This window comes from Canis lupus, chromosome 34 (genome assembly GCF_048164855.1).
Source record: "Canis lupus baileyi chromosome 34, mCanLup2.hap1, whole genome shotgun sequence".
NCBI classification, from domain to species: domain Eukaryota; kingdom Metazoa; phylum Chordata; class Mammalia; order Carnivora; family Canidae; genus Canis; species Canis lupus.
The window spans coordinates 602326-618079 of NC_132871.1; the positions used below are offsets into that span (position 1 = coordinate 602326).

At 38.0% G+C, this 15754-nt stretch overlaps 1 protein-coding gene across 12 annotated transcripts in view; it reads right to left on the reverse strand.

Annotated features, from left to right (window-relative positions):
• Positions 1-15754, reverse strand: part of GULP1 (GULP PTB domain containing engulfment adaptor 1) — a 215751-nt gene that overhangs the window by 23573 nt on the left and 176424 nt on the right. For 7 of the 12 annotated variants that reach the window (XM_072811500.1, XM_072811496.1, XM_072811503.1 and 4 more), the window contains 4 exons: positions 15489-15626; positions 2501-2617; positions 2224-2247; positions 1734-1826 (listed from right to left, as the gene is read on the reverse strand). In XM_072811500.1, coding sequence (XP_072667601.1) covers positions 1734-1826; positions 2224-2247; positions 2501-2617; positions 15489-15626 — 372 coding nt within the window. The remainder of the gene's footprint in view (positions 1-1733; positions 1827-2223; positions 2248-2500; positions 2618-15488; positions 15627-15754) is intronic. The other 5 variants (XM_072811497.1, XM_072811504.1, XM_072811495.1 and 2 more) reach the window with 1 other exon arrangement.

Here is a 15754-nt window from a genome sequence, read left to right on the forward strand (position 1 = left end):
TTTGTTTCCAGGACGGCTTATAGGAAGGCTTTCAACAAGACCCAGAAGGACGTTACTCCATTTTGGGACCACAGTTTAAAGGAATTTGAGCTGATGCTCTCTGCTCCCTGGGATGAGGGAGGAAAGAAAAAAATATCACAATCTTGAGAAGCCAACAGTGATGGTAGAGAAGAGGGAAAACAGGAAGGCTATAATAATAAAGCGAGCCTCACTGTCCATAACAAAGGTACGTGGGAACATATGAACCTACTCCCCACCTCTCTTTCTTGGCCACGGCAGCCCCACTGTCATACGCTATATGCCAAGCAATGGAAATGCCAACAGCATCCGCGAGAAAGATGGAAAAGTGTTGAGTTTAAAAGAAAGTTTTCTGACCCATTTCCAGGGAAGGCACACCAAATTTGAAACCCTAAATGCAATTTTCTATAGGAGCATTCTTTCTAGTGATGAACTGGTGAAATATTCTAGAACTAGATAGTCATACACACACACACACACGTATTTATGTATTCTATAGAATTTTCATTGAGTCAGCCTAGAGGTTGAACCAAGATGGACTTACAAATAAAAACCTGTATATAGTTGGGCACACAGACTCCCATGTCCTAGGCTGCCTTCTTGCCCTAATATTTGCTCTACATGCTTTTTACTTTGATGTAGCCCCACTCATCTGCTTTTTTTTTTTTTTGCCTCTGATATTCCTTTTATATCAAATAAATCACAGCCAAGCAAACGTCATAATGTTTCCCCCTAAGTTTTCCCCTATGAGATCTAGGGTTGAGACTTCTGCTTGTTTCTTTTATCCATTTTGGGATTTTATGTGCCTACATATCTGCATGATGTAAGATAAGGACCAAGTGTCATTTTGCATGTGGCTATCCAACACCATTTTTTATAGACACTGTCCTTTCCCCATTGTGTATGAAACAAAACCTTAGAAACAAAAATTCTTTTTATAAGTCTGCAAATGCCATAATTGTGTTCCAGTTTATAGCATCGTGCTATAAGTTATACAGTAAATATTTTTAATGCAAAATAAAATATATACTTTATTGGAGAATATCAGTAGCACAGATGATTCAAGAAGAAAAAAAGTTTTCTAAATATATTTTGCCAGAAAAAATATTGTCTTAAATTCCATCTTCCTCTTCCAAAAGATTCCCTTAGCCAAAATCATGAAAGAATGGCATCATACATGGTATTGGGGAAAAGATTTCAAATCTATGATAAACTAAAAGTAAATAATTCAAATATTTGAGAGTTGTCTGCAGAGAGAGCCATTCATTTTAGCGTCTGAAATTCAGCTGTGCCCCTCCCAGTGGAGACCCTTGCGATGCAACGTACAAAACCAAAGCCAGTCTCGTTAACAGTCCAGGATCTATAATGAAGGTCAGTGCTCCAAGGGTGGATTGGCTTAGGTCATGAAATCTAACCTCAGTAAATAGTGATCAATAAGGATGAAAGAAATACGACGTCACAACGAGAAAAAGAACGAACGGAGGGATGGCTTATTCTACAAAACACCAGAGAAAAGAGCAACATGGCAAAACAGCTCTTGTCTGAGCCACCTACGTAATTTTGATTTTTTTTTAAATTAGCATCTTTCATCTCTATCATGTTTTAAAATATTGATCGAGGTTATTACAAACATCCCAGAGCTGATGACCCAGAGATGCTTTATTACCATGAAGTCTCGTTTCTAAGGAAAATATGCACATAATCTATATACTTACTGGAGACGTTGATACTTGGGTTACTCTTAGCTGGCTTTCCAAATCTTGTACTTTGTTTTTAAGTTCCATATTTTCGGCTTCTAAGTCTTGAATCTAAAAAGCAATGATTATTGAATAATCTTCAGAAATTTATTCTTGGGAAATATTGGCTATTATATCGGCTACATTAATGAATAGGATTTTATATTATTTGAAATTTTAATGTACTCTTATGCACAGGGGAGAACATTATTTGATAATGGCTGGGACATATCAGGAGATTCTAGATCACGGGAATTTTATTAAATTTAAAATGTTCTTACATGTGTGTAAATCCCATGTTTCTAATACCTCATCTGTGTGTTTTCTCGTTGCACTGTGCAGTCTGTTACCCATAATCCTGGAGTATAACCGCAAGACAGTGAAACTTGCTTATGATGACTTTGAAGACAGTGGAGAAAGGGTGTAATTTAATTACAAAGGAATCTGATCTGCATGGGAAACCACTTACCCAGCATCTGCTGCTTCTGCTGCTCTGATCCCCATGAGAAGCATCAGGAAGTGAAGCAAAGTCACATGAGAACACTAAGTTCTTGTGGGAATTCAATATAAAATGGTTAAAAACTGTGCAGGGGATCAGGAATGAAAAATTATAGGAACACAGTAAAGCAGTTCCAATCGGTGTGGGGGGGAATTTAATGGCAGGCCTTCTTAATTTGTTTGATGATATGCAAGTTTCCCTGTACTTACATGACATAAACGTTAGACTTAGAGTTTAGTTTACTCACTCTTTTCTGTAATCCCGCAATCTGTTTTCTTGTTTCAACATCTTTTCCTCCAGATTCTAGAAATTTCCTGTATGCCAGGTCAAATGCTTGGCCAATTGTTAAAGTTATTTCTTCAGCCTTTGTAAAAATCAAAGATTTCATATGTCAGACTGTTCTTTGAATCAAGGAAAACATTCACATGAGGTACTTCAAAGGGGCAACGGCTGTAGGTAGAAATGTGGTAAATGAATCAGGTCGTCTGTGTTCACGTAATTCAAGGTCTATTCATGCACAAAACTAGAAAAAAAAATTCTAATTAAATGAGTAGCTGTTGAAGTTGGAAGGGAGAGTTCTATCCACCTTCTCATCTTTTGTCTTAGTATTTTTTTCCTAGTTTGTTTTCCTTCTTTCCTGAATATTTTTTTGGTGCCTATTAAGTGAAAACACAGTGCCAACTGCAGTTTCTCTTGTTGCTTTGCTACTTATTTCCTCTTCCTAATGAGGAGGGTTGGCTAACCCTGGCAGGTAACTCGAATGAGGCTGACGGGGTGGTGTTGTGGAAAACCTGAGGTGTGCCCTCTCGAAGTGGAATACTCAGTTCCAGTTAGTTGTTGGCTTGTGGAAATGAACAATTCCAACCCACAGTTGTCAGATTGTAAATATGTGAGATGAGGTCAGAAACCTGAATTTTTATATGAAATTTCCCCATTGTAAATGATAGTAAACCCTATAATATAAAACACAGCGCCTGCTGAACGGAATACAACTGTCCTCTGAATTTGGCCTCATAAACAACTGACGGTTTGGTCGGTTAATCAGAAACCGTCATCAATGCCCCAAGTCCACCAGTTCATTCCTTCCTCATTCATATCTTGACTGGAATCAGTGTCTTGCACGATGTAAACACTAAATAAAAACCTATTTACCTTATTGATATTTAAAAAGATTAGTAAAGGCATCAATTGACTTCATGCATCATGAATATATATTTAATTATAAGATTTCCAGATTTCCAAAAACTGGTGGTAATAATCAATCTTGAATAGACCATGCTTTAATTTACTGTGAATCCTAAAACTTTGTGATATGCTATGAATAATCTAAATTGAAAATAGACTTCATTCATTTGGGGAATATAAATAATAGTGAAAGGGAATAGAAGGGAAGGGAGAAGAAATGGGTAGGAAGTATCAGAAAGGGAGACAGAACATAAAGACTCCTAACTCTGGGAAACGAACTAGGGATGGTGGAAGGGGTAGGGGTTGGGGTGACTGGGTGACGGGCACTGAGGGGGGCACTTGACGGGATGAGCACTGGGTGTTATTCTGTATGTTGGCAAAATTGAACACCAATAAAAAATAAATTTATTATTAAAAAAACAAAAAATAAAAAATAAAAAAATAAAAAATTAAAAATAAAAAAATGAAAATAGACTTTATTAATAACACCGATTTTTTTCTTAATGTTTCAAGTTTTTATTTAAATTCTACTTAGTTCACATATAGTGAAATATTGGTTTTGGGAGTGGAACCTAGTGATTCACCACTATAACAGCCACGGCTCATCCCAACAAGTGTCCTTAATGCCCGTCACTCATTTAGCGCACTCCCCCACCCATCTCCCTGCCAGTGACCGTCCATTTGTTTTCTACAGTTAAGAGTCTCTTTTATGAATAACATGGATTTAATTAAGACATTGTCATTTATATAGTTCACTACTTGTTTAAGAAAGGCTTGTAGTCATAAAAAAATTATAGTCTAACCCAGTTAACTGAACGATACAAAATATATGCCTAAGATTATACATGAGAACTATCTGTCTTGCAAACAAGTAGAAGGGGGGAAAAAAAAGAAGCTACATTAAGGAATATTAAAGAGATGAAAATGCCAGATACTAAACTATGTGTGCTCAGTGGTTCAAACTAACGAAAAAGTGTACACATAAAAAAATTAGTTGCATTGAATGTTGGGATCACATATAATATCAGAACATGGTAAATGTGATTATAATAGGTTATGGACTATCAGTTTTTTTTTTTAATATCTCTAACTTCAAAACTTTAGGTAATGTATTGGTATTTGTTTTATGATAATAAGACATATGTGTAAACTATGTTTGTTTTGCTGCCTTCTTAATTATGGGTTCAATGTCTTCTTACTAAGATAGTAACATGTCACCCTCAACTACTCCAGGTGTACGTTACAGAGAATCATTTCAGTGGTAGCAAGGCTGATTTATCATTAATAGATTTGACTTCATTATTTGTTCACAATAACTTTTAAAAATCACATTCTCTTTTTATAATAAGCCATATCTTTTGTAATAAGATATCTTTTTTATTAAAATGGCATTTAGCGGGCAGCCCGGGTGGCCCAGTGGTTTAGCGCCACCTTCGGCCCAGGGCGTGATGCTGGAGACCTGGGATCGAGTCCCATGACAGGCTCCCTCTGCCTGTGTCTCTGCCTCCTTCTCTCTCTCTATCATGAAAAAATGAATAAAATCTTTTAAAAAAAAATGGCATTTAGCTCCCTAGAAAATATTTTGCATATATCAACTCACTTGATTCTCATAATGAATCTATGAAGTGGGGATTATTATTATCCCCACAATATATACGCAACCTCAGTTCCGTGAGGTCTCAGTTTGAGAGTGGAGAAACTGGATTCAAATCTCAAATATTTCACTCTACAAACCCTGATTTTTTTTTTTTATAAATAATAAAACATCGAGATCATCTCTGCACAATCAGTTGTGTTTTTGATAAACGTACGTACCTATGTAACCACTGTATCGGTAAAGGTATGGAGTATTTCTATCTACCACCCCAGAAAGCTCTCTCCTACCCACTTCTAGTCAATGATGGTTCTTATGCACAACCATTGCTAGACTTCCCTCGCCATAAATCAGTTTTTGCTGTCCTTGTATCCATAAAAATGAGCCATATAATACACATTCTTTTCTGTCTGGCTTCTTGCGGAGTTTCTCAGACATTGTGTGTATCGTTTGCTTTATTGATGACTCGTGCTCCGTCCAATGAATATACCATATTGATTTATCTACTTGGCCTGTAAGGAATACTTGCATTGTTTGACTCTTAGTTATAAATAAAACTGCTACAAACACTCTTCTAAAATCTTTTCGTGGACATCTGTTTTCAAAAATCTGGATAAATATCTAAAATGGAAATGCTAAATCATGGAACGGCTCTGTTTTAACATTACAGGAAATTGCCAAACTGTTTTTGCAAAGTGACTGCACCATTTGACGTTCCCACCAGCAGAAAAAGAGCTCTAGTTGCTCCTCGTTCTGACCAGTATCATATGCCGACAGTCTTCCTAGTTGGTCACCTTACTGGGTGAAGTGGTGCTATCTCAATGTGCTTTTAACTTGAATTTCCCTGTTGAATAATTACATTAGCCCAGGTCCATGAATCACTAAGCGAAGAATATTAATTTTCCCTCCTTGATCATTTAATGAAATGTAAAGAGCAAGAACATTTTTTAAAAAATTCTAAAACATTTAATTCAAAAAATTATTACAAGGCAAACATGAAATATAGCAAGAATATATAACAAATACCTTACAAAAAATAAAGTTTGTGAAAAGACTGGATGCAAAAATTCCTTCTACGGATAAATGTATGATTTTGATGACACGTGAACCTTTTTTTTTTTTTTTTTACAATTTGTTAACGAGTAAGAGAGAGGTTTTAAGCTTTGCCTTATGTACATCTCACATAATTAAAAATATACAGGTGGGGGGGGAGGCCTATTGGGGCTACTAGTTAAAGTTTATCAAGTGTAGGCGCACCTGAGGGTGCAGTCAGGTGAGCAGCTGACGCTTGACTCTTGGTTTTGGCTCAGATCATGATCTCAGGGTCATGACCTCAACCTCTGCATCAGGCTCCATACTCAGCACAGAATCGGCTTCAGAATCTCTTCCCCTCCCTCTGCCCCTCTCCACTTGTGCTCACTCTCTCTTTTTCTCATAAATATAAATAAATAAATAATAAATAAATAAATAAATAAATAAATCTTTTTAAAAAGTTATCAAGTGTGATATCCAGTGAATAAAGTATAATATATTAATATCTGGAAACAAAACCGTGAAAAATATGATGGCTAAGCAGTTGGTATTTGCCATACATGGAATCAATGAGGCCCATCACATCATAATGATTATCTACGTTCTAATTTAAACTTTTAAACTTCACGGGATGAGTACGGCGGTTGTACAGATGTTCAGTCTTAATGACACGACGTGACCCTAGTAAGGTGAGCTGCGGTTTTGTCGCATTCGAGGATAGGCCTTCACCTCAACGTCGAACAAGCTCTGAGAGCCTCGCAGAAGTCCTGAGGGCACAAGACGCCAGGAGTAAAGAGGGCGAAGGCCGCGCTGGGCGCAGGGGCTCCGGGGGTCACGGCCGCCGCAGCAAGGGGCCCTGCTGGCAGGACGGGGAGTGGGAACCCAGGGCCTCGGCCCGCAGCCCGATTCCCTCACCGCCCAGCCTTCCTGACGCCGACGGAGCCACTGACTCTGCCCAGATTTCCTTGAAGGGAGACGACAGGCTCGGATCAAAGAGGCCACGGCTTATGGCCCAGCGGTTTCCCTCCAGACTGACAGGCGGTTGTAGGACAGGACGCCGAGGGGTGGCGAGCCCCTGTCCCCCGCTCTCCCCAGTGCGAACGTACCATCTGCCTCTGGCACACGCTCGCCGGCCAACCCTGATGTGGGCGCCGTCCAGGCACAGTAGGCCCCGGCCACAGGCCCGCGGCGCCCTGCTGCTCCACGGCCTCCCCTGAGGAACCCGGTCTGCCCTCGTGGCTTTCCCGCTGTCACCCCAAGGCCACGGAGGGGAGTCACGCCGCACGTGGGCCTCTGACACGGACTCTCTTCGCTCCACGGTCAGCAGGCCGGCCACCGGGTCGTTGCAGGCACCACTGCTTCCTCCCGCCGCCCGCTGCCCCACGGTCGGGCCAGGGCCCGCAGCCGACGGGGTGTAGGTGGGGCTGCTGTGAAACAGCTGCCACGAACACCCCCGTGTGGGGTTCTGCGTGGACACGAGCTTCCATCGCCCCCGGAGAGACGCCCCAACGGGTCACACCACAGCTGCCTGTTGGTGTTTCACGCAATGGCCCAGTGCTGGGCCCGGCCTCCGGGCCCCTCATAGCCCGGCTACCCGCACGGACCCCCGCCCCCAGGCCCCCCAGGAAGGCGAGCCTTCCTATCTTTTGCCCAACTTTCCAATTTGATGAATGATTTCTAGGCTATTGAGTCTTTTTTTTTTTTTTGGTCTTTCTCTTTTTTTTTTTTTTATAAATTTATATTTTATTGGTGTTCAATTTGCCAACATATAGAATAACACCCAGTGCTCATCCCATCAAGTAGGCTATTGAGTCTTGAAGGGGTTTTTTTTTGCCTGAAATAAATTTGCAAAGACCTTCTCTCCATTCTGGGTAGTCTTCTCGTCTCCTCCATAAGGGCCTTTCACAGAAAAAAAAGTTCATTTTTGATGAAGCTCAGTTCGCTCCTCTTCCTAGGTGCGGGTCCTACCTTGGGGTCGAGCGTAGAAGGCCACCCATCCCTCCGCCCTGGATGTTCGTCCTCTTTCTCTAAACGTTTCATACTCGGGCATTTCCCATTTAAGTCCACGATGCATTTTCACATAATTTTTGTGTAAGGTGTGAGACGTAAGTCGACGCGCATTTTATTCGTGCTGAAGGTCCAATTTTACAAGCACCGTCTATCGGAAAGGGCATCTTTTGCATTTGGCGTGTGCTGTGTTGCTTTTGTGCAGTGGCTAGATTTAGGATTGACTTCTCTGTCCTCCACTCTGTTACAGTAATCTGTTTATCCATCCCGTCACCAAAAGGACAGTCTCAACTTGAAATAGGAGAAACCAGTCTCTTTTACTTTATTGGTCTTTTTCAAAACTGTTGTAACGATTCCAGTTCCTGCGTCTTTTCATATGAATTTTAGAATCTTCTTGTCTGTTATCTGCAAAAACAAGACCTCTTGCTATGGTTTTGACAGGAATTGTGCTAAACCAGCACAGTAATGTGGGAATTAATTAATTAATTAATTAATGTGGGAGGGAATCGACATCTATACTACACTGAATCTTCCGATCCAGGAACACGGCATCTCCCTCCCTTTATCTACATCTGTTTTTCCTTCCTTCATCAGCAATTTGTAATTCTCAGCTTACAAGTCCTGTACACGTTTTACATCTTAGGTTACACTTACACCTATGTATTTTGGTTTTTTAAGTAATTGTGGATTTTTTGCCCGTGTGTTCATTGCCAGTATGTAGCAATACAATTGATATTTGCAGGTTTATCGTGTCTTGCCAGCTTGCTGGGCTCTTTTACTAGATTTTTTGCGGAATCCTTTGAGTTTTCTGCATAGACAATCATGATATCTGCAAATAATATTTCTTCTTTTACAATCTGCATGCTTTTCATTCTCTTATTTTACCTCATTGCAACGTCTAGAACTTCCAGGACTGTGTTTAATAAGAGCGATTAGAATAGAAACCCTTGGTACAAGTCATGGTCTGACCCGAAGGCAGATGCTGAACCGACTGAGTCATCCAGGTGCCCCGTATCTGTGGTTTTATTTATTTTTATTTTTTTTATTTTTTTGTATCTGTGGTTTTAAATGTTCTTTATCTAATTGAACAAGTTTCTTTATATTCCTATTTTTCTGGGATTTTCTAGCCCTGAGTGGGTGTCGATTTTTTTCAAATAATTTTTAAGCATTGACTGATACGGTCATATGTCTTTTTTTCTTCTATAGCCTGTTAATATGGTTGATGACAGGGCTGGATTTTTGAATGTTGAACAAGATTCGTATCCTTGGAGCAAATTCTACTTGGTCTTGGCGTATGATTCCTCTGCAGATAATGCAGAATTATATTTGCTAATAATTTGTTAGAAATGTTTGCATCTATATTCCTGGGGGATGTAATTTGGTCTGTACTTTGTTTTTCACTGACTTTGTCTGGTTTGGAATTAAGGAAACTCTGGTTTCATAAAATGAATTGAGGGGTGCTCTCACTTCTGTCTTTTGGAATAGGCTGTGCAGGATAATGTTAATTCTTCTTAAGCATTTTACAGATGAAACCATCTATGCATTAAGAGTTCTCTTTTAGTAAGTTTTAAATTATAAATTCAATTTCCTTTTCTACTTACAGTGCTATTCACATTATATATTTAATATTGGATTATTTATGTTTTCTAGGTACTTGACTTAGGAGCTTAGATCATGGATCGGGGACTTCCCGTTGCTCTAATGTGTGAATTTAGTGGTGATAAATTTCTCTCTCTGCACTGTTTTAGTTCTATCAGTTTGTTCTCTATTGTTAAGAGTCTGGTTTTTGGCTTGCTATTCTCTCTCTCTCTCTCTCTCTCTTTTTTTTTTACCTTAGCTCATTTAGTTTCTTAAATTCCACATATGAGTGAAATCATATGGTATTTTTCTTTCTTTCTCTGACTGACTTATTTCACTTGGCATAATACTCTGTAGCTCCATCCATGTCATTGCAAATGGCAAGATTTCACTCTTTTTGAGGCTAAGTAATATTCATATATATTCATATAACATACAGCACTTCCTCCTTATCATCAGTCAGTGGGCACTTGGGCTGTTCCCATAATTTGGCTACTGTAGGTAGTAATGCTGCTATAAACATTAGGGCACATGCACCCCTTTGAATTAGTAGTTTTGTATTCTTTGGGTAAATACCTGGTAGTGCAATTGTTGGATCATAGGGTAGCTCTATTTTCAATTTTTTAGGAAACTCCACGTTGTTTTCCACAGTGTCTGCACCAGTTTGCATTCCCACCGACAGTGCAAGAGGGTTCCCCTTGCTTTACAATCTCACCAGCACCTATTGTTTCCTGTTTTGTTGATTTTAACCATTCTGACAGGTGTGACGTGATATCTCATTATGGTTTTGATCTGTATTTCCTTCATTCATCCCAGATGAAAAGATGTTGAGCATCTCTTCATGTGTCTATTGGCTGCCTTGATGTCTTCTTTGGAAAAAATGTCTACTCGTGTTTTCTGCCCATGTTTTAATTGGATTATTCATTTTTGGGGTGTTTAGTTTTATAAATTCTTTATACATTTTGGATCCTAACCCTTTATTAGATATATCATTTGCACATGTCTTCTCCCATTCTGTAGGTTGCCTTTTAGAGTTGTTGACTGTTTCCTTTGCTGTGCAGATCTTTTTTGTTTTAATGTAGTCCCAATAGTTTGCTCATTTCCCTTGCTTCCGGAGACGTAGCTAGTAAGAAGTTGCTATGGCCACGGTCAAAGAGGTTATGCCTGTGTTCTCCTCTACGATTTTGATTTTTTTTTTTTTTTTTTTTTTTTACCCACATTTAGGTCTTTAATCCATTTTGAATTGATTTTTGTGTATGGTGTGAGAAAGCGGTCCAGTTTCACTCTATATTTTGCCATCCAGCTTTCCCAACACCATTTGTTGAAGAGTCTCTTTCCCATTGGATATCTTTCCTGCTTTGTCAAAGATGAACTGACCATATAATTGTCAGCTCATTTCTAGGTTTTCTCTTCTGTTCCATTGATCTATGGTCTATTGTTGTGTCAGCTCCATACTATTATGATCACTACAGCTCTGTAATATAACTTGAAAAGTCCAGAATTGTGATGCCTTCAGCTTTGCTTTTCTTTTTCAAGACTGCTTTGGCTATTCGGGGACTTTTGTGGTTCCATATAAATTTTAGGACTGTTGGAAAATTCTAGCTCTGTGAAAAATATGTTGGTATTTTCTACTTTCAATGATAATTTAGAAAAGCAAAGATTTACCCATGTTTGCTCATCCTGTTCTTTTTCCTTCCTCATGGTTCCAAGGTTCCTTCTTTTATAGTCTCCTTTCTGTTCAAAGAACTTCCTTTAGCCATTCATTTAGGGTAGGTCTGATAGAATCAAATTATCTCAGTGTTCCCTCATCTGATAATTTTTCAATTTCTCCTTAAATACTGAAGTATATATTTTTTCTGGATATAGAATTCTGGACAGTTTTTTTTTTACCCCCGACACTCAAAACACATTGTGCTATCTCTTTCTTGCCTTCATGGTTTCTAATGAGACACTGTCTTTCAAATTGATTTTCTGCTACAGGACTTGTTTATGTCTTGCTATCCTCAAGATTTGTCTTTGTATTTAGTTTTCAGAAGTTTAACTTATGATGTATTTTGGTGTGGAACTATTTGGGTTTATCCTATTCAGAGTTTACTCAATTTCTTCAATCTATAGGTTTGTCAAAATTGGGAAGTTTGCAACTACTATTTCTTCAAGTGTATCTTTAAGGCTGTCTTCTTTTCCTTATTTTTTTTTCTATCTTTCCAGGGCTCTGATGACACATGAATGTTAAATATTTTGTTCTAGATTCAGGGACCCCTGAAGTCCTGTTTTGTTTTTATATTATTTTGTATGTGTGTCTGTGTCTCTGTGGTCTGTGTTGTGCATGTGTTTACATGTCTGTGCATGCATATGCCTATTATGTCTCTGTTGTTTAAATCGGCATTTTATAGTCTCTCCTTTTTCTAGGTCGCTGATTCTTTCCTCAGTCTTCTCCATTCTGCCACTGAGCCCAGGTACTGAGTTTTTCAGTTGGTTATTGTCATTTTTCAGTTCTAATATTCCCAGTGGGGTCTTCTTATATCTTCTGTTTCTTTGTTTAGGTTTTCTAGTTCTTTTATAAAATTTCATACTTTTTGTCTCAAGAGTGCTAGTAATTGTTTACCATTTTTATGATGGTTGTTTAAAAATCTTTGGTAATTCTAGTATCTCTCTCATCTCAGTGTCGGAATCTAGTTTTTTCTTTTTTCATTGAGTTTAACATCTTCCTGTTTCTTGATATGAGTGATTTTCAACTGAATCTTGGATATCTTAGATATTATAAGACTCTAGAAAGTATTTAAACTCTGTGTTTGAGTGGCTTACTCAGACACCATTCCAGTAGGGAAATGGGAATGGAGAGCACTACCTCATTACTACCTGGTGGGGTAGAGGTTCAACTTCCTCATTTGGCTGCTCTTCATTACTGCTCAGGTGATGGGTACTCTAGCTCCCCAGGTGATCTTCATTGTCACCATGGAGGGAGGGAGACTCATTAATACAACAGGAAACTGCTTATAAAGTAGTGAATTCCAATTCTATCTATGTGTCAGCAATTTCACAGAAGTACTAAAAAAGATACAATGAATAGAGGAGACAAAGACCCCAGTAAAAGTGGACCTCTGAAACAGATCACAGTTATGGAAGTAATACAGCAGGATAGAACAAATGTTACAATGGTAATCTAAGGTCTTAATTTTAATCCCAATTCTATTACTACCTAGCTTTGTAAATTGGTAAAGCCACTCAACTTTTCTGGCCTTGGCTTTGTAAAGAAGAAAGAGTTTGCCAATTGGGCCATAATTTATTTTCCTGTTTTAATCCTCCATGACTAGCTATTTAAAATGAAAATTAAATAGGATAGCATGTCAAAAGTTCTACATACATACCCAATCAATTTTATTAATATAGTCCTTATTATAATTAGAGCAAATAACACCTTGAGGTGAAAATGATATAATGAAATTTTAAGGAAATATAGCCTCTTTGAGCTCATGAGAGTCATGCACACTTATAGCTGAAGAAGTAACTTGGACCTCTTTTCAAAGCCCAGACTTCCCTCTACCTGCAGCAGAATCACTTGGTGAATTTGTTAGAAATAGACTTCCTGAGCTCAAGCCCCAACCATTATGAATTTATTTTTTGAAGTGAAAACCAAAGAACCTAGGGTATTTTACACCCTAATAGTTGTGAACCACTGCTTTAGGCTTCAAAAAATCATTTTCAACACTCAAGAAGAAAAGCTAATACGCTATATCCAAAGAGAATAATGGGTCAAGGAATTTAAACTCTTGAAATCAATTAGAAATAATTATGTAGGGTGAATTAGAGTTTATACTTTTGAAATAATATTAACTATGCAGGGACTCTGGCAAGCTTATGTTTTAAGTAATCCAATAAATTTGGATGGGGATCAAATAAAAACACGTGACATAAAACTATAAGAAGACTAATATTTATAATGAATTCTAATTATGAGTATTTCAAAGGACCCCAAGGCCATCTATGTCTATGTGTAAGCCAAGAAAGGACAACTGAGCTTACTGACTGGCGCAAGTGGCAAAGGGTTATATCTTACAGATAGAATATTTTCAACAAATATCAGCTTTCATCTTCTCAATCAGAGAGAAAAACATCTGCAAATGATTATGGTCAAGACACACTTGGAATATTAAATATAATGCATTCACTCAAGAGGATAAGTTTCAAGAAATTTATACAAAGTGCCTTATGGGGCACCTGGGTGACTCAGTTAAGCATCTGATTGAGCCCCACATCCAAGCTTTCTGCTCCGTGTGGAGTCAGCTTCTCCATCTCCTTTTGCCTTACCCCAACTCCTGCTCTCTCTCTTGCTTGCTCACTCATTCTTTCTCTCTCAAATAAATCAATAAAATCTTCTAAAAATAAATAAATAGAATGCCTAATTGTACATATAATATTGTCATCTGGGTGAGCATATTTTTCTGATGAGATGTTCCATAACATTCATCAAATCCTCGAAAAAGTACTATGATGCCAAGAAGCTTAGCATGTTAGTTTGCATTTTTAGAGCATTATAGTTCAAAAGATGCATATAATAAGTTACTCTCCTTTTTGTAAATTTTTCTATATGATTATTTTTTCTATAAGAAAAAATTCATTGAGCATCTATTGTCTACCTAATTACAGGAGTTACATGGACAAATAAAAAAGGTATTTGCTTTCAAGAAGCTCACATACTGGGGCGCCACCTTGGTGCCTCAGTCAGCTAACTGTCCAACTGTTGGTTTTGGCTCAGGTCATGAGCTCGGGGTCATGAGATCAAGTCCTGCATCATACGGCATGCTCAGTGTGGAGTCTGCTTCTCTCCCTCTCTCTCTGACCCTCTCCCTACTCCTACACACATACTCTCTCTATATATATATATAATAAATAAATAAATCTTTATTTAAAAAGAAAAGCATCTCACATACTGGAACCAGAGAACCAGAGAAATAAATTACATAAGAGTGATAATAATATTAATCCTTTGCTGTTTTTAACACAGGAAAACAAGCAAATAAATGAATTAAGTTCTTTTTCTTGTCTAAGCCAATAATTTTGTTGAGGTTAGATGTTCTTCCTTCATTAAAGGCATTAATGGCTGCAATGTGTGCTTGGAATTCATATCTTATGTTTTATAAGAGGATGTCAGACTAGATTATGATGAGCATTAGCTTATGTTTATAATCAAGATGTAGGTTTTTCTGAAGATTCCAGTTGGTTAGAAGAGATATCACTGGTCTTAACTTTAGAATTCCTGGATTGATCTTACTTGCTGAGAACTTTAGATTGCCTCTGCGAGCTAACACGCATGCATGCAGGCACATGCTCCTGCCTGTAGGATTCTATTACCTTTCATTATATTAAGTTTTCTGAATAATGAGAATCAAGAATGAGCTTTTCAAAATATTGGAGATTTTTTAAAGGAGCCATACAGATTTTATTCCCTGGAGTTTAAAATATGCTTTTTATCATATCCATTGCATTCTAGAAAAAAAGAAATACTCTGCTCACCATTACTCTTTGCATTATGTGCCAATGGCTAAGTCATATTTGAGATTAAAATTGCAAATAGATGATTATAAAATAAATAAATGCATAACATAAGCAGGCATGACGTTCTAAGGAAAGAAATTTGCATGCAAGGATGTGCCCTCGAACATAAGAATTCAGTTAGGGATGAAGTCCTGAAGCATATCTCATGACAGGATGAATCTATTAGTGTACTTAAGTATTTGCAGACCTTATTCGTTTCCAAATACTTTGCTAATGCCGGAAACAAGACAACTCCTGGCTTGTAAAACAGAACAAACCACCCTAAAACATCTGGCATACTTACACACTTCTCGCTGTCAAATACATAGCACAAATGTTTATTTGACTCAGAATCTTTGCATATGAAAGTGAATATCCTCTTGTCAGTTTTATCATCCGCACAAAATGATATTCTATGAAGCTGGCAATTGTGTTGGACTTCCTGCGAACACAAATGGAAATAAATAGTTGAAGTGATTTTTGTCCATTTTCTGACATACCAGCCTGTGTCAGTAACATGCAACTTATGACTTTAAAGGTGACACGATCATCTGTCAAACTTGAGTTTAT